The sequence below is a fragment of the Acomys russatus genome, chromosome 21, assembly GCF_903995435.1.
Source record: "Acomys russatus chromosome 21, mAcoRus1.1, whole genome shotgun sequence".
NCBI classification, from domain to species: domain Eukaryota; kingdom Metazoa; phylum Chordata; class Mammalia; order Rodentia; family Muridae; genus Acomys; species Acomys russatus.
In genome coordinates this window covers 16,617,418-16,637,174 of record NC_067157.1, presented here as the reverse complement: position 1 = coordinate 16,637,174, position 19,757 = coordinate 16,617,418, and the positions used below count along the sequence as shown (strand labels likewise).

Below are 19,757 nucleotides of genomic sequence, written 5' to 3'. Positions count from 1 at the left end.
ATAGTGTCCTAAAGATCTGTTTTTATAATTCCCTCAGCATGCTCCTGGGTTTCCAATTCTGTCAGCTTATCCCTAGCTCTCACCTGTCCCCTGTCACGTGGCTGAGCACCAGACACCCTTAGAATCTGACATGTTCTTGTGGCTGAAGGAACTGTTTTCACTATCATCAAAAATCTGAATAGTGAACATTTCTGGCCCTTGCCATCGCTCTGTGCTTCGAAGGCGTTTAAGGAAGATGGGAATCCTGCCGTCGGCATCTGAGCTGAATGGTTCCTAGTGACTCTTATGAACTGAGTAAATGAGGCAGGAGCATGGCTCTATTAGCTATAGTAATTCCCTGCTTCCTCCTGGTGGTTCTTGGTTCCGCCTGGTCTTGCCACACCCCGGCTGACTTTGTGGCTGTCACTTCTCCTGGACATATCATGATTGGAGGTTTGTTTGCCATTCATGAAAAAATGCTGCCCTCAGACGACCATCCCAGGCGACCACAAATCCGGAAATGTGTTGGGTGAGTAAAACTTAAGAAAAAACAACAACAACAACAACAAAAAACCCACTTAGAATTGAAGACTGTGCTGTAAGACTAAGGCATACAGGCAGCTTGTAAGCAACCAACTTTTAGTAAAGCAGAGCATGTGTGTAATTTGAAGTTGCATCCGTTTAGTTTTCTGGTCCTTAAAATAGATGATCAATTTTACTATGGCTCTTTAAAAAAAAAAAAAAAAAATCTCTGAAGTCACTTGTAAGGATGCTATAGCCTGTCCTGCGCTACAGCAAGCACACCACACTTACGTTTGTCACCCACGGCATGCACTTAGTTGTTATAAAGCATAGGGGTATTATTTTATGCCTTATCTAAAAGCTCACATTTCGTCAGTGCTGTATTCGCTCCACTCTACAGTTATCTAACCCTTTACTAGTGAGTTAAGGCAATCCTAGGATCAGAGCGCTCTTTTTTCTTTCTTAGTAAGTGAATTGCAGCATGCAGTGTGATTCTTGGCACGGTGTCATGTGAAAAACTAAAACTAGGGGAAGGTGTTACAGATGGATTGATTTTTGGTTTGGTTTGGTTTGGTTTGGTTTGGTTTCTGTTTGTTTAAGGAAAACAAGATGTTTTAGTTAATTTCAGTTTTTTGCAGACACGCTAATTTTTTTTTGTGAAATTGACTTGCAGTTCCTGTCTGTAAAAAATGAAGCCAGATAATCTTTAAGTGGGCAGGCAGTGTCAACTTCAATTGGTATGATAGTATGCCCCTCAAGTTTCCCTATGACTTAAAATTCTGATTACAACTTGATGTAATCTTCAGTCCCCCTGTTATTTTCCTTTTCTGTCTGTTTTGTTTTGAGCCAAGTTCTCCTTCTGTATCGCAGGCTAGCCTCAACTCTTGATCCTTTCTGCCTTGACCTTCAGCATGCTGTGATGTCAAAAGTGCATCATCACAGCCCATCTCCTGTTTTTTCCCTTATCATATAGACATATATGTCTATGTGTATGCAACAAGAATTAATTTAGAAAGAGGCCATGTAGTTGAAAGAGAGCAAGAAGGGGTATATGAAAGGGGTTGGATAAAGGAAAAAGAAGGAGGAAAATATATTATAATCTCAAAAAAGAAATAATGTTTAAAAATAAAAATTTAAATTTATAAAAGTCTCATTTATCTGATTTCCATTAAAAAGGTTTCCATTAAAATTATTTTTATTGGGGGAGTTGGAGGAAGGAGTTGGGAGTGTTTATGATCAAGGCACATTGTTCAAAGCATTATGGGCAGCTAATGGCTGCTGGGAAAAGGAGACATTGCCTCTCCCAGGAGTGAGGCTCCTTTTTTGGTTATCCAATACAAAGTGATCATCCTTGAAACCATATACTACAAACAACAAAAGTGGATTCAACGGGTTATATTTATATATTTTTACATACATGCATACATATATACATACATATGTAACAATAATAATCAAAGAAAAATTGTTGGGAGAACATGAGAGGGTTTTGAGTGAGCGTATTAGGAGGGGCTGGAGGAGGAATAGGAAGGGGGCAATGATGATATAATTTTATTTTAACTGAAAACATATTTTTGAAATATAGATTGTTTACATTTATGAAATTGTGCACAAATAATAGAAGGTATTCTATTAAAAAATTATGATCAGAGGGGAGAGGAATGGAAAGGTTATTTTCAAATAAAGTTCACACTTCACATGAAAGCAGCTTGACTTATTTTTTGATTATCCATCAAAGGGCAGAGATGTAGATGCTGAGATATTTGCATACTAATAGAGCAGTTACGTTTTGTTTCCAAACATTCCTGTCTCTCAACAGCTTTGAAATATCAGTGTTTCTTCAAACTCTGGCTATGATACACAGCATTGAGATGATTAATAACTCGACACTGTTATCCGGAGTCAAACTGGGCTACAAGATCTATGACACTTGTACTGAAGTCACAGCGGCCGTGGCAGCCACTCTGAGCTTCCTCTCTAAGTTCAACTGCTCCCGAGGAACTGTGGCCTTTCAGTGTAACTATTCCAGGTACACACCAAGGGTAAAGGCCGTCATAGGTGCTGGCTACTCTGAAATATCCATGGCTGCCTCAAGAATGCTGAACTTACAGCTCATACCCCAGGTAGGTTTTTGTTCCAGTTTCTTCCATAAATTGATTTTGAGCACATTTGGTCTTCTGAAAGGACTGGGGGGAAACCTAGGAATTAGCTAGGGAGTCACTTCTGCTATATCTAGAACTAATTTCTAAGTGGTTTTAACTTATTTCAGAAAAGATGCATATCTCTAAGGGCCCCCCTGCTCTGTTTCTGTAGTAGGTAACATCAGCCAGATTCAAAGAAAGCATGCTCGGATGCTAACATGAGTCGATCTTCTTTTTGTTTTGTTTTGTTTTGTTTTGTTTTGTTTTGTTTGTTTTGTTTTGTTTTCTGAGACAGGGTTTCTCTGTGTAGCCTTGGCTGTCCTAGACTCACTTTGTAGACCAGGCTGGCCTTGAACTCACAGCCAGCTGCCTGCCTCCTCCTCCTCCCAAGTGCTAGAATTAAAGGCGTGAGCTACCACGCCCGGCGATCTTCTTGTGGAGAAAGAATTTAAGGGAACCAAGCTTACTATGACTGTGCACCACCATAATAACTCAAAGATTCTGTCCACTTCCAGGTGAGTTCCGAGTCCACGGCAGAAATCCTGAGTGACAAAATCCGCTTTCCTTCATTTTTACGCACTGTGCCCAGTGACTTCTACCAAACGAAAGCAATGGCACACCTGATTCGACAGTCCGGATGGAACTGGATCGGTGCCCTGACAACAGACGATGATTACGGAAGACTCGCTCTCAACACATTTGCAATTCAGGCTGCAGCAAACAACATATGCATCGCCTTCAAAGAGGTTCTGCCAGCCTTCCTCTCAGATAACACCATTGAAGTCAGAATCAATCACACCCTGGAGAAGATCATCTCAGAAGCCCGGGTTAATGTCATCGTGGTGTTTCTGAGGAAATTCCATGTTTTCAATCTCTTCACTAAAGCCATTGAAAGGAAAATAAGTAAGCTCTGGATTGCTAGCGATAACTGGTCAACCGCTACCAAGATTATCACCATTCCTAATGTCAAGAAGCTTGGCAAAGTGGTGGGGTTTACCTTTAGGAGAGGAAATATGTCTTCTTTCCATTCTTTTCTGCAAGCTCTTCATTTGTATCCCAATGACAATAACAAACCCCTACGGGAATTTGCCATGCTTTTTTCTGCCTGTAAGCACATCAAAGGCAGTGACTTGAGTCAATGCATTTCCAACTATTCTCAGGCAACTTTGACCTATGACACTGCCAAGGCCACTGAAAACCACTTCTTCATGAGAAATGACTTCCTCTGGCATTATACTGAGCCAGGACTCATTCACAGCACTCAGCTTGCAGTGTTTGCCCTGGGTCATGCCATTCGGGATCTGTGCCAAGCCCGAGACTGCAGGAAACCAAATGCCTTTCAACCTTGGGAGGTACTCATTTACATATAATTTACATGTCCAAGCCTTGCTTTATTTTACAAAGATCCATTGTACCTATTCTTTCTTCTTTTTTTTTTTAATTTAAATTTCATTTATTTATTTATTTATTTTACCTATTTATTTATTTACATCCGGCTCTTAGCTTCCTCTGCCTCCTCTCCTCCCAGTCCCTCCCTCTTCTCATGCCTCCACCTGTTCCCCCCTTCCTTTCTCCTCAGAGAAGGGAGGCCTCCCATGGATATCAGTCTGCCTTGGCATATCAAGTTGAGGTAGAACTAGACACATCTTCACCTATTGAGATTAGACAAAGCTTAGGGGAAAGGGATCCAAAGGCAGGCAACAGAGTCAGAGACAGGCCCTTGCTCCAGTTGTTAGGGGACCCACATGGGAACCAAGCTGCACATCTGTTACATACATGCAGGGGGTGTAGGTCTTTGCCTTGCATGCTCTCTGGTTGGTGGTTCTATCTCTGTGAGCCCCTGTGGGCCCAGTTAGTTGATTCTGTAGGTTTTCTTGTGGTGTCCTTGACCTCTCTGGCTTTTTCAATCCTTCCTCCCTCTCTTCCACAAGATTCCCAGAGCTCTGCCTAATGTTTGGCTGTGGGTCTCTGCATCTGTTTCCATCAGCTGCTGGATGAAGCCCCTCAGAAGACAGTTCTGCAGGGCTCCTGCCTGCAAACATAGCAGAGCATCATTAATGATACCTATTCTTAACCTTATCCCTCCTGGGAGTGGAAACTGTCGGTCGTTTTATGACCTGTGTTGCTAACACAACGTTTTAGTTTTGATGGTAGTTATATTTTATCCTCATTTCTTTCCCTAAGCCCCAAGTTTTTGTTTAATTTTCTGAGGAGATTCTGTTAATAGTGCTATCTTCCTCCACAGATTTGCGGATTATTTCAGTGCTTTATAGACATTAGATTGTTTATAATGATTTTTACCCATAACAATTAGACTATACAAGTTGGAAGATGATTTTAGTTATTGCTAAATACATTAGTATTTCCCTCATTTGAGATGCTCAGTACTATACATGTCTCAGATTAGGTATCTTAGGTGTAGGACAAATTCTATATGTAAAGTTCATCTTTGCTTATGTTTGCCTTGCTCATATAACTTGAAGGTGGTCTTGCACAATATTCTTAGTGCAGCTCTATCCTATCAGTGAAGTCAACTGAAGAATTTTTCCCTTGTGTTATCAAATTGGTGCTTAAAAAATCTCAGATTTCTGGCATTTTGGATTAGGGATGCTTGTTTTGTATATGAGGAAACTAAAGACAAGAAGCACATGATTATGACTCCACCCCTGGTCTTCTTCCACCCCCTCTAATTGTGCAGCAGGTGGATTGTATTCCTGTCCTCTAGTTAGATGTTCTTACTATCTTAAGCAGAATGCTGTCTGAAAGCCTTAAAGTTTGTTCTTTGTTTTATTTTTGTTAAGATTTGCTTTTTGGTTTAATTTGCATGAGTTTTTCCCCCTGCATGGATGTGTGTTCACTGTACATTCAGTGCCTGCTGATGCCAATAGAGTGTGCTGAATCCCCTGGAATTGGATTTAAAGTTAAAGATGGTTGTGAGCCACCATATGAGTGCTAGGAATGGAACCTGGGTCCTCTGCAAGAGCAGCCAGGGCTCTTAACTCCAAGTCATCTCCTTAGCACTCTTGAGTCTTCGCCAAAGGAATGCTATCAGAGCAATTATAGTAATCTAGCTTTAAATGGAACACTAAGTGCACATAAATTAATGTCTTTCTTTTCTTGGATTATTTTGGAAAAACTTAAAAGTTTAGTATGGCTCTAATTAGTGAAAAATGTGTTTTCTTTTAATTACCTTGCACAGAGCACATAAAAGAAAGTGTTCCTTTTAATAATAATGTTTACTTGTGCGAATAACACTTCTCAATCATGTACACTCAAAACCAGAGACAATGTCATAATGACAACATATCTGTCCTTTAGGGTTGTAAGTGAACAGAGGGCAAAATGGAATAAGACGATTTGTATCATAAAGTAGCATTTAGGATGCCACTTGTACTCTTGTCATCATCACTTTGATTGCTATTGCTTAGACTTGAACCAATAGCCTTGTGCAAGCTAACCACACCCTACCAGGAGCTCGAGCCAAGTCCTTATCATTGACATTTTAATCATCTGCAATATAAGCACCGATGACTGAAGTAAACTGCTTGCACCTTTAGATGAATAATTCTCAGGGTTTTGGTTTTTTTCTTTGCTTTGTTATTATGTTTATATAGTTTGACCTCAGGGCTGCACACACACCAGTGAGCACCCTCCTCCCTCTGAGCTGCATCCTCAACCCCTGAACCATCTATTTAAAGGTGCTAATTTTAAAATTGTACTTATTTTTATTTTTAATGGGTGCTTAATCATCGTACATGTTGTGGGGTAAATATTGCTCATGTTTCAGGGGATTTTTTGCTAAATAGAAAGCGAAAACTCTAATGAAGATATAAATTATTAGTGATTAAGGTCTTCAATGAAATTAAAGCTCTTCTAAATAATGTGACATATTACTAATAATTTTTAAACATCCACTTGAAAGCACTTCTTTTGTACTATAAAATTCTAATGAAGGACTGGGTAATTTTAAAAATCTGTAAATTATCTTTGTTTAGATCAGTCTTCTCCCCATTCGGGCCACCAATTTTGTATTTAATAAGAAATAAGACAATAAGATAGTAAGATATTATATTATATGAGGTTTATTAAAAGAGCATGGGGAGAGAAGGAAAGGGGAAAGGGTACCCCAGTGAGAGACAGAGACAAAGACAAAGGAGAAAGCTTAAGAGGTAAGAGAGGGAGGGGCAAGGTAGGTCTGTCTTTTTAAATACTGGCCAGGGCCATGCCCCCATGGCAGGTAGGCAATCACATCACAGGAAGGCACACTGGAGCAGAATCCTACCACATTTTCTCTACATTTCAATACTTTTCACCTTCAGCTCTACAGAAAAGCACTTCTTGGTTTTGTGTGTGTGTGTGTGTGTGTGTGTGTGTGTGTGTGCACGCGTGTGCGTGTGTGTGTGTGTGTGTGTGTTTGTTGTTGTTGTTATTGTTTTTCAAGACGTGGTTTCTCTGTGTAGCCTTGGCTGTCCTGGACTCACTTTTGTAGACCAAGCTGGCCTTTAACTCACAGAGATCCACCTGCCTCTGAGTGCTGGCATTACAGATGTGTGCCACCACGCCCAGCTCACTTCTTGTTATGAGAAGCAGAATATCATAATGAAATGACTGAGCAGAACTTTCGAAATGAGAGATCATGGAATAAAGAGACAGAGACCAGTCATTGAATATACAGGATACAAGAGAATAAAACAGGAAGATTCTCATAAGTAAAAAGACACATAAACAAACAGAGTTATTGGCCTACCAAAGATCCGGAAAAGTATTTTAAATCAGAAAAATATCTCAAACAATTTGAAGAAAAATTTTGGGAAAATATAATGTAATATTTTGTTTAAGCACTAGGAGTCTTTTTATGCCCCCGAGAACCTGTTAATCTAGAAATGGACGTAAAAAGAGGAGGCAGGGGAGGTGCCTCTTTGATCATGGTATAAGCGAGTCACATAATGAGTGCCAAATTTGGGTGACAAGTCATTCAATCAGTGGTCTTTTTGTAAAGAAAACCTTTATAGGATATTACACTTTAAAACAAAACATTAACATTTAGGAGCCCTAATCAAGGCTGCATTCCTAGTTGCTTCCGCCCTGCACAATGCCCTAATATTTATATGATGGGTCATGAGTGGTCTTACTTAAACTCACATAGCAATGGAGTTAGGGTAGCACTCTGGTTCTGTGCGTGGTAATAACAGGGTTCAGGGGCAGCACACAGTCACCTTTACTTTACCTCAGCAGATTTTTAATGCTCCTCAGGTGTATATGAGGAAACTTCTTCCTGTTGTAGCTAGTTGGTTGGTTTTGGCTTTTTTATCTTCCATTTGATCCTACCTTTCTTCCTCTCCACCTTGTGGTCCCTACCTGAGACCCCAAGACCACGAAGAGAAGTCCCGCCTACCTACGACCTCTGCCCAAAATAGACTGTCCAGCTTCTTTATTAACCAATCAGAGATAATTGTGGGGAGCAGAGTTTATACAACATCGGTCAATGTGCACAACAATGCCCTCATCTGGGCTGCAACCAGATCTCAGGGTCCAGGACTTAGCGTCTCAATACACAGAGCACCAGACCCACCCCCAACACCTGTATTTTTAACAACATGCTAGAGGATCCTCCGGTTGCTGATACAGGGAGGCTGCAAACTATCCCTAGGGTTTGGGCTAACGAAAACAAAAGGAGAGCAAATTAAAAACCGCTTAGACTACAGAATGATGACTTGTTTTCCATTGTAGAAATAGCATCTTGAGTGATGTGAATATTTGGGAGAATGGATAAAGGACATTTTGAATAGGTTAGATGTTTTAGAAGAAGGAGAAGAACAAGAAGAAAACACAACAAAGGTGTCAGATTCCCAATCTGTGCAGCTAATGTGTGTGTTAAAATAGAAACATGGAGGATTATGGAGGCCCGGGAGGGGGAAATGCTGACATCCTATGTTGGAAATGCTGGATTTAAAGAACTTAGGAGACATGAAGAGTATGTCATAGTGGCTTCACACCAGTCTGGAAGTTGGGAGGGACTTGACAGTTGTAAGGATAATAGTGGCTGTTGGTTTTAAGTCTGAGATGGATCACTTCTTATCTCCACAGTATCTAGGGAGATGCACAGAACTTGTGTTTTATGTTCTAACCTAAAGGTGTGGGAGAGGAAGTATACTTGGAGCCTGGTCATAAAGGTTAGGGAAGGGAGAGCTTAGAGTTAAGGTATTTGCCATGGCCACTCACGGGGCTAATAGTGAAACTGTCAGTCTTGCTTTGCTGTGTGTTTTGCTGTACCACAGAAAACTTGAATAAAGAAAAGAATATGGTTTGGGCCCTAGGACAAAAATGTAAGGCTACTTTTCCTGCTGTACTCTAATTTGGTCACATGGACACTTCTTCTCACAAAAAAAAAAAAAAAAGCTTATTTAGAGAGATGGAGCAGGCATCCCAGTGCCTAGGGAAGTGAAACCCAGGGTTCATAGTTAACATGACGTTAACTAGTGTGGACCTCTGACCCATGCTCTCAAAAACAGAATATCAACATACAGAGGTGAATCCTTAAATAGAAATGCAAATTTGTCTCTAAATTTTGTGGTGTGTACTCAAAGTTTAGTCTCCTTTGGGGAAAAAATTGATGGAAAAAAGCACTTCATAATTTAAACACTGAGAGTTCACAATCAAAATTTACCTTAATCCAAAGTCAATATTCTACCATATTTCATAAGAAAGGAATACACTGTTATTTTCCTCTGTCCACTTTCCCATAGAGCAAGCATAAATTGTGCACAGATATTATGAAATGTTATTGCTATTTATAGAAGGTGCCTGTATCAGATTTTTCAGCACGTCAATGCTAATTAGAACCAAGGCATGTGCAGAGGTGGGAACACGTGAAAACTACAGTTTAAACACAAGGGACTACAAAAAGATATGTTTCATGAACTCAATGGCTGGGGCTGACATGAATGCACTGCTTAAGAAAGAAACACAATTTAAAGCAGCTCATGCCTACAGGTGGAAACATTGAAGCTAGTTTGTTTATTGAAGCTCTTTCTCATTGAAGCTTTTATTTATTGATTTACTTTAGTTCCCTCTGTGTTTCTTTTAAATTCTGGGCAACGCTAGAATTTTTTTAAAAAGTATTTTTGAAGCCAGGTATCATGCAATCCAGGTGAGTTTTGGACTCTTCGTCCTCTCCCCACCCCCAGCCCTACCTTCTGATCTCACTCCCCAGCCTGACTCCAGGAGCTGAGATGACAGCTGTGTGCCACCATGCTCAGCATTGTGGTATTGAGGCTTGGGCCCTGAACTTTGTATAAGCCATGAAAGCACTTTAGCCTCTGGGCCACACCTAAAGCCGCAAGAATAAGATGGTATTATGTTGTTAATTTCATCATGTTGGTTCTGATATGTTCTGCTTCTCTCAAGCAATTGATTTACACTCCCTAAAAAGAGTAATAAACCTGTAGGGACAAGTAACAAAATCAATGCACTGTTTGAAGCTTTTTGAAGGGAATATATTAGGTCATTTACATGACTATAATAGATAATATATTTACCTTAAACTATAAGTTGATTTTTCTTTCAGTCTATTGATAGAAATACAACATTTAAAATTAACCAAAACAAACAAACAAACATAGAGTAATTCTACTCAGAATAATTTCTGCCTCTTCACATAGACTGTTAATCCATCAAAACCACATGGAATCATGGACTTGGGCAACCAGTGGGCCATGGTGAATGCACTGAGAGAAGGCACACAGTGTGCTTACTCATCACGTAAACAGTAGACCACACCCTCCTACTTCAACCCCAATGTTCTTTCTCAGCACAGTCTCAACGTGGCTGGCCCTACACAAACTGGGTGGCAAGGCAGGTCATCTTTAGTTCTGTTTCTTCCTTCTAGAAGTAACAGAAGTCAGTTTGCAACTTAAATTAGAAATAAAATTGAGAGGTCACTTGGCCACATGTTCATCACTGAGACAGACTTAAAACCCGTCAGAGGAAAAATGGCAGGATGTATTTTACAGTCAACAATATTAAGAGAAGAAGCTATGAACCCTCACCTGCTCCAAAGAACCCAATCTGAACACGTGCCACAGTTTCAGAGGCTGGAAATGCTACCATCTCTAAAAACTAACTTGCTTGTACAATTTCACATAGGAAAACTTCTGCAAAATCAAATCTAGAACCCAAGTCGGGCGGGGGCAGGGGAGAAGAGGAGAGGGGAAGGGGAAGGAGAAGGGGAGGGTACGTCTTTCTTAACGCGTTCTATGCTTTTAAACATTCCCGAACAGAGATCAAATCTCTCATTTTAAGTAATATTCTGAGGATGCAGTGTCATCCCTGGGATGGAGGATGTACTGCAAATGCTCCTGTTCAATGTTCGCTCACACTTCTACCTTCCGCAGCTGCTTGGTGTGCTGAAAAACGTGACGTTCACTGACGGAAGGAATTCCTTTCACTTCGATGCCCACGGGGATTTAAATACTGGCTACGATGTGGTGCTCTGGAAGGAGACCAATGGCCTCATGACTGTCACAAAGATGGCAGAATATGACCTGCAACACGATGCCTTCATCATCACAAACCAAGAAACAGAACGTGAATTCGGGAAACTTAAGGTGATTTTGTCGTGGGCTGCTTTGCCGAATTCAAGTCACCTAGTATATCACCTGGAAACGTCCTTTTCCCCTCCAGCTGGGCCACCAGTCACCATCATATTTTCAGTGTCCCACCCCCCTTTCCAAATTCTGTGGCCAATTAATATAACACTCTTGCGTACCCTCTCGGCTCCTCTCACTCACTCCTCTTCAGTGTTCTCATTTCTCAACACGGGCAAAATTCAGCTCACTATGTGGTCAACACCAAGTGCATCCCCTAGGGCAGGAGAGGTGGGAACACAACCCTTGTGTCGCTCACTGGTTTCACGTTAGTGTCCAGTGGACCACCAGTGCTGCTGGGCAACCAATCCTGGTAGCCTTAACTTTCTTTTCTTGCTAGGTGGTCATGCTGTACTCTTCTCTGACTTGGCTCCATCACCTTCAGTTGATCCTGCTTTCTCTTATACAAACGCTGGCCCAATGGGAGAAAGAACCACGGTGCCTCCTGGAGCAATCTGTGCCTCTGTGCTCCTGACTTCCATCTGGCCCTGTGGATGGACAGCTGTGCTCCTTCCTCAGAGCCATACCTCCTCTTTACCTGTGGAATCCAAACCCTTCCGTAGCTTAAGGACTTGCTCTGTCAACTTTACTCGAGTGCATCCTCCACAATTCTCTCTTCTGCACTGCCCACATGGTGATATAAATCTGTTTTATTTCTTCCATATTTAAAAGACAGCAGCTGCATAGACTTCTCACATCCTCTTCCACCTGCTGCCCAAGCCTCTCTTTCTCTTTATGACAAAACTCCTTGAAAACATGAAATATCTCGACTGGCCCCAAGTCTTTCATTTCCTTTTAAGATTGCCTATAATCTATCAAGATTGTTTGTGTAGCTCATTTACACTAAGTCAAAATATCATCATATCTCATTGACAGATACTTATTCTTTCCTTCACACCATGGGCCTTGTTTGCTTCTTGGATTCCCAGTCCCCTGATTTCCCCCTGTGTCTATAGCCACCATTTCCCTGATTCTTTTGTTGAGTCTTTATCTTTCAGATACCTCTAAACACTGGGGTGCCCAGACTCAGCCTTGCTCTTGGGTTGTTTTTTTTTTTTTTGTTTTTTTTTTTTTTTTTTTTTTTTTTCTGTTTAGTGACCTTATCAGGCTCCCGTCTTTAAATAATGTCACTCTGTGGGTGGCTGGTGGGTTCTTGATTTTTATCTTTGAACTCAAATAAGTACCGACTGCCTAATGTGGACATCTATCTGATGATTGTCCTCGCTGGCTGTCTCCAAAATAAAGCTTTTGATATTCTTTCCCATGTCTCAGAAAATGGCAACTCTCCTCTGTCAGTTGCTCATGAGGCACCATGAGGGGATCCGTGTTGTAATGTGTCACACAGCACACTTGTCACACTGCAGCCCTACTGCAAGTTTAGCTTCCAAAGTGAGTCTGAAGTCCGACTGCCATTTTCCTCCTGATTGTACCACTGCCATTCCACTGCAGGCCACAGCCACCTCTCACTCAGGTGGGCGTGTTAGCTTTGTAACTGCTCCTGCAACACTCATCCCCTGCCCAAGTCTGTTCTTAAGACATCATCCTAGAAAATTCAGTGCTTTGCTCGGAACTCTTCCACAGCATCATATTTCTGTCCAAGTAGAAGCCGGTGTTTGGTTTTTTAAGTGCTTCTGTCCTGCCCCTAGTGCCTCTCTGTCCTCTGGTACCTCCTCCTCTCCTTCTATTTTCATCTTAATTTCCATTCACCATCAATGCCACAGTCCTCACTCTTTCATATATGATATATGTCTTCCTTTCTCTTGGTGCAAGCACTCTGCACCTGGTGAGTGCCTGTAATCCCAGTATTTGAGAAGTTGAGACAGGGGAATCATGAGGCTGGGTTAACAGTGAGATCCTGCCTCAAAAAGAAAAAAAAAAATCCAAGTTACAGTGTAGCTCAGGTGTCACACTGTGTTGGTTCCCAGAAGGAAAGAATACAGAGGGGGAGAGAGAGAAAGAGAGAGAGAGAGAGAGAGAGAGAGAGAGAGAGAGAGAGAGAGAGAGAGAGAAGGAAGAGGAGGAGGAGGAGGAGGGGTGGAAGAATTATTAAGCTATCAATTTCTACTTATTTTCCTGTTTCCCCTTCCCCCCCCCCGCCCAGTTTTCACCATCTCTCATTTTATCCACTTTGCTTATTTTTATCTTGTTTATTGTCAACTTTGTTAACTAAAACTGAAGACCTTCAAGAGGAAGGATCCTGTTTCATTCTCTGTCATGCTCCAATTAGAACCAGACCTGTCACAATAACAATCACTTAGTAAATATTTAGTGCATGAAAGAATGAATGCAGTAATGTTAGGAACCATTTTCTTCAACCACATTTCTCCTGGCAGACATCTTAATAAAACAGAAGACCATTTCATTGGAAAAAATACAACCATCCTTAGTGCCCTCAAATTTTCACCATCTTCTTTGTTATCACAGCCTTCATCCATCACCCTCTGATGAGCCCGCTTTATCTTAAGCACTACAGCTCACACTGGGCTTTTTAAACCACAATCTGCCTCACTGAATAAAGAGGAGATTCTCTGTTATTTTTGCAACAAACACTATTTTTCAGTTGTTATGAGAATGACCTCCATATGGAAGGATCTGTGAGCCTGTGCAGCATCTACTCTGAGGCAGGGGAGTGAAGCTTTAGGAACAAGAGTGAGGGTTTAGTAAGTAAGGGGAAGCACTGGCCAGAAATGAGAGATCAGGCCATCTTTCCTGGTGGAGATGTTCACACATATCTAGACTGTTGTAAAAACAAACAATATCTAAGATCATTTGGTCAGATTTCAAAATCTACTTGTCAACATGCAGGCTGGTTGGTTGGAGTATCACTTTTCCCTGTCCAAAGCAAGCATCAAATAGCTATGCATCTATTTGTATTCCAAAGTTATACATACTGGACTCTAGAATGTGTTTCCTATTTCTTCATGTAAAGGGAGAAATAAAAGTACCGTGTTCCTAAGAAGAAAAGCTACACTTTGTTTCCCCAATGATGCATAATTATAATGTAAATTTTCATAATGATTTAAATATCATCTGCAACACAGCTACCTGTAACTCCAGCTCCAAGGGATGCAACACCCTCTTATGGCACCCGTGTGTGCCATGTACACATACACACACACATACACACACACACACACACACACACACGAGAGAGAGAGAGAGAGAGAGAGAGAGAGAGAGAGAGAGAGAGATTGGAGAGATAGGGATAGAGATTCATGCACATAACTTTTTAAAATCTTGTTTAAAAAAAATACAAGTCTTATTTTCTTGCAGCATTCTTCCTTCAATATTAGATAAAAAAAATTCCCAGGCCCTTATTTTGTTTTCCAGCTTTACAAATATGTGCCTTTCCCTTTCCTGGGAGCTCTCTAAAAGAGCTAATTTTCATGATGTGCTTATAGAAGCCATAAATATCACCAGGCCTTTAATCCCAGGATTCCAGAGGCAGAGGCAGGTGAATCTCTGTGAATTTAAGGCCAACCTGTTCTACATAGTGAGTTCTGTACCGGCCAGAGCTATGCTGTAAGACCCTATCCTCAAAACAAACAAATAAACAAACAAAAGTTATAAATGTGTTCCCTAAAGCAGTTTTCTCATCCAAAATATTTTGTGTATTTTAAGCTTATTCCTGCTTTCTAAGACAGTCCAAAAGACTTTCATGCTATGAAAAAGACCAAAAATGTTACTTAGTGAAGAGTGGCTAGGATAATTCTCTTTTTAAATTATTTGGATTTCTTTTTCTTTTACTATAGCAAATTCTATCTAAGTGCTCCAAGGAATGCAGTCCTGGTCAAATGAAGAAAGCCACAGGAAGCCAACACACCTGCTGCTACGAATGTGTGAGCTGCCCAGAAAACCACTACAGTAACCAAACAGGTAGTGGTCACCACACACACACAGTGTGTGGCTTTTCTGTATATTAATCCTAGTTTTATCTTTTGTTTTATAAGGTTCTTTCTTTTGCATTCTGGGTATCAAGCCTTGGGCTTCTAGGGCCATCCAGGCTCTACCACTAAGCTACACCCCCCCACCCCCTCCAGGCCCATGCTCTACCATTGAGCTGCACCCCCAGACTCTCTCTAGGCTCATGCTCCACCCTTGAACTACTCCCGCAGCCCCTATTTTTATTTGTTCTTATCAGAGAGAGGCAGAGAGACAGACAGACAGACAGACAGACAGACAGACAGACAGTGTGTGTTCAGAAATAGTCTTACACAGTTCAGTTAGCTTGGACGGAATTACAAGAATCATAGGTGTAGAGGGAAGAAATGGCCTTGGGCCACATTCTGAACAAGGTCCTAAACTGCCACCAATAACAGCACATTCACAAGAGACTGGTGTCTCTCTGGAGAATGTAGATTTACTGAAAAATCACTTTTGCTTTTCTCTGTTACCTTTCCCCACGGTCCTCATCTCTTCCGGTTACCGTCCTCTCCTACTTTGTTTGGATTCTGTGTAGGTTTTATTTACCGTCCTCTCCCACCTTCTTTGCGTTCTGTGTAGGTTTTATTTGCTTTTTTTTTTTTTTTTTTTTTTAATACACAGTATTGTAGACAATCACCTAGTTTAAATGTCTACGATGTAACTGATCTCCTTTTCTTGTTAGATATGGATCACTGCCTTTTATGCAACAACGAAACCCACTGGGCTCCGGTAAGGAGCGCTGCGTGCTTCGAGAAGGAAGTGGAGTACCTGGACTGGAGTGACTCCTTGGCTCTCCTCCTCATCGCCCTCTCCCTACTAGGGATCACCTTTGTTCTGGCCGTTGGCGTAATATTTACAAGGAACCTCAACACGCCAGTAGTGAAATCATCTGGGGGATTAGTGGTCTGCTACGTGATGCTCATCTGCCACGCCCTGAACTTTGCCAGCACCGGCCTTTTCATTGGAGAACCGCAAGACTTCGCGTGTAAGACCAGGCAGACCCTGTTTGGCGTGAGCTTTACTCTCTGTGTCTCCTGCATTTTGATGAAGTCCCTGAAAATTTTGCTAGCTTTCAGCTTCGATCCCAAGCTGAAGACTTTTCTCAAGTGTCTCCATAGGCCAGTCCCCCTTGTCCTCATCTGCACCGGCATTCAAGTGGCCATTTGCACGCTCTGGCTGGTCCTGGCAGCACCTGCGGTGGAGGAGAACACCTCCTTGCCTAGAGTCATCATCCTAGAATGCGAGGAGGGGTCTGCGCTTGCATTTGGCACTATGCTGGGCTACATCGCAGTCCTGGCCTTCATTTGCTTCGTATTTGCCTTCAAGGGGAGGAAGCTTCCTGAGAATTACAATGAGGCCAAGTTCCTGACTTTCGGCATGCTGGTTTACTTCATAGCTTGGCTCACATTCATCCCTGTCTACGCTACCACATTCGGCAAGTATCTGCCCGCTGTGGAGATTATAGTCATTCTAATATCCAACTATGGAATCCTCTGCTGTACCTTCTTCCCCAAGTGCTACGTCATTCTTTACAAACAAAAGACTAACACCAAATCAGCCTTCCTCCAGATCGTTTACAATTACTCGTCTCACAGTGCGGACAGCCTCGCCTTGAGTCACGTCTCCCTGGACTCCGCTCCGCACGGAACAGCGACAACGATTTCCACCCCTGGTAACAAGGATGCAGCCTGCCAGAACCACAACCACCTTTCCACACTCGGAGCCAGGGAAAGGGCCGCGAGAGTGTCTAAAACTTCGCATCAGAAAAGAAGTTCTAGTATATGAATGAGTTCTCAGGAGATGCCACAGTCGCCAGTGAGATGTTTCTAGTCTTTGCTGCATTTACTTTCCCAGCAAATAGATCGTGTGTGTGTGTGTGTGTGTGTGTGTGTGTGTGTGTGTGTGTGTGTGTGTGTGTGTTTTCTACCATTTGCTTGAATACTCAGTCTGTTTAACCATCTGCTAATAAAAATAAAGTTTCGCTGTTAATCTCCCTTCATTTTCTATTTTACTTCCTTCAGTCTATTAGAGACCAGCCTCCGTCCCAGGCAATTCAAAGTCAATGCATAACACACCAGCACTTTTCCATTCTCTGCTTATCTCACACGTCTTTGAATGGGTCCATACAGGCTTCTTCAACCACTATAAAGATTCTCCCTTTGTAAAGTGTGCAGAGAACTGAGACAGTACAGAGTAATTACAGTCACCCACCGAGGGAGGCGAAGGCAGGGTTTAGAAGGCGACCTAAGGGACGGGAGAGTATATAGTCCTCTAAAATATGAATGGGAGTTAGTTAGACAGTCAAAGAATGAACAAAGCGGGGGGCATGGTGGGGGGAGAGGCAGGAACTGCAGTGGAAAGATAGCGAGAATACATGTCAGGGTGTTGTTAGCTCATAGGCAACCTCACTAGCGCGGCTCTAGGGACCTAGCATCCTGCTAAATGTGTGCCTGATATTAGGGCCCCACCCACCATCCCATTGTCCCCTCTCCTCTGTTTCTTTCTATCATGTCTGCCCTTCCTTTTTCTCCCCTTTTCTTCCCTTTCCCACAATAAATCTCCTTTCATATCAGAAATGTTGTGTGGTGTCTTTATTTCTTTTCCTTTTTTTACTATTTTTCTTTTTTTTCATGTATACATTTATATTATTATGCATATATACAATAAACTACCCACAGCAGGAAGAACCACGAAAGCAATCAGGAATTATAGAAATGTTACAGTCATAGTGTTTTAGCTATTTGCATTTGTCAGCCTGGGAGAAAACATCTTTCCTGTGTTGGCACACGCGTGGTATCTTTATATTTCTTATTGCACAGAGACTGCATCGCTTCTGTTTCTGCATAGGAACCTTCCAGCACTTGGAGTCAGGTCAGGAATGAGTGCCACAGCCTGGGCCTCCCTACCAGAGATTTTCAGTCTTTATTTTGCTGGCAGTGGTGGCTCTCGGTGTCTAGCTGGGTAACCGTTGGCCCAAAATTCTTCATTAGAACATCATTCTGATACAAGGTGGAAGATAATCGTATTAAGCGCCATCAGGATCTGTACCAGGAAACGGAAAGGCGGCTATGTATACATGTTGTCTCGCTGGAGAGTGTGTGGCCACGTATTTCAAACTGCTGGTGACGGGTGAGTTGTGAGGGTCTAGTGTGCCTTCCCAGGAGATGACACGAGATACAAGAGGAAGAGCAGAAGGACAAACGCTGAGCTTGAAGTGATAGAAACAATTTAAAGACAACGTCAAGCATTTGCACAGATGTAGTAAGACTTGGAGCTCGGTGGACAGCGGTCAAGGCTGGCAGTCAGGATTCGGATGCCAGATTCATATTGCTTTATCCTTTAAAGAGCAGGTTCAACAGGGCTCAAGGGTTGGCTCAGGTGACCTGCAGCACCCACATGGTGGCTTATAACCACCTTTAACTCTTCCCCTGGGGATTCAATATTTTCTGACTCTGAGGACACCAGACATGAACATGGCCCACATACTTAAATACAGGTAAAACACCCATACATATTTTTTAAAGTCACAAAATAAATATATCCCCCAAAAAAATGTTTAACCAGATAAACAGATGAGACCCGGTCTCTCGTCAACAAAACAGGGCTAGAGAGACGGCTCAGTGCTTACGAGTCTGCTACACATGCAAAGGAAGCGAGTTCAGTATCCAGCACCCACAGTGGGCTGCTCACAACCACCTACAATTCCAAGTCCACAGGATCCAAGGCCTACATAGACATATATGTGTGTGTGTCTATATATAGACACGCATATATATGCCTATATATATATATATATATATATATATGTATATAAAATGTTGCCAAAGCAGCCTGCCTCTAGGTTGCTTAGCAACCTATGATGCCATTGCCTGCTGCTGCCAGATCTCTTACTTTGTCTCTTACTTTTGCACTTCTCTCTTGTACTTTCTCTAAGGATATCTCTCTCTCTCTCTGTCTCTCTCTGTCTCTCTCTCTCTTTTCCCCCATACTTCCATATCATATCTGTTACATACCAACTCATTTTTAACAATAACATATAAATAAAATGAGTATTAAGCATGCACACACACACACACACACACACACACACACACACACACACACACTATTGTCCCTGAACTGATTTTCTCCTTAACTGCCATTATCATTTTGCCTCCATTTATGGTCAAAGGGGTAATGTAATTGTTGTCATGTTGGTTACTTATTTGTGCCATTCGATCTGAGACCACGGAATTGTCAGCTTGTGAGACCAGTCATTGAAGTAGTCCACAGGAAAATTACAGTGACGCTTAATCTCTTTAATTTACAAACTTGTGTCTGTTGAAATGTGCCTTTCTGGTTCCTTCCATGGCTTTAGGACTCCCCAATCTGGTGTCACTGTCAGTTGTGCCATCCGGAGCTGTGTTGGTCTCCTTCGTTGGTCTGTGTTTCCCAACTTGACTGTTAAACGTGACTATCCAACAGTTCTGTCTTAAGGCAGCATGTGCACCCCGCACACACTCTATCCTGTAATATTATCATTCCCAAGTCTGTACTTTAGCCTACA

The 19,757-nt window shown here is 41.9% G+C and overlaps 1 protein-coding gene across 1 annotated transcript; it reads left to right on the top strand.

Moving 5' to 3' along the window:
- Positions 1-311: 311 nt before the first annotated feature.
- On the top strand, positions 312-16,996 carry Gprc6a (G protein-coupled receptor class C group 6 member A). The gene is made up of 6 exons (XM_051164069.1): positions 312-508; positions 2,321-2,624; positions 3,158-3,994; positions 11,036-11,248; positions 15,040-15,163; positions 15,894-16,996. Exons 1-6 carry the CDS (start codon positions 312-314, stop codon positions 16,994-16,996), a joined length of 2,778 nt encoding a protein of 925 aa, XP_051020026.1.
- The last annotated feature ends 2,761 nt before the right edge of the window (positions 16,997-19,757 follow it).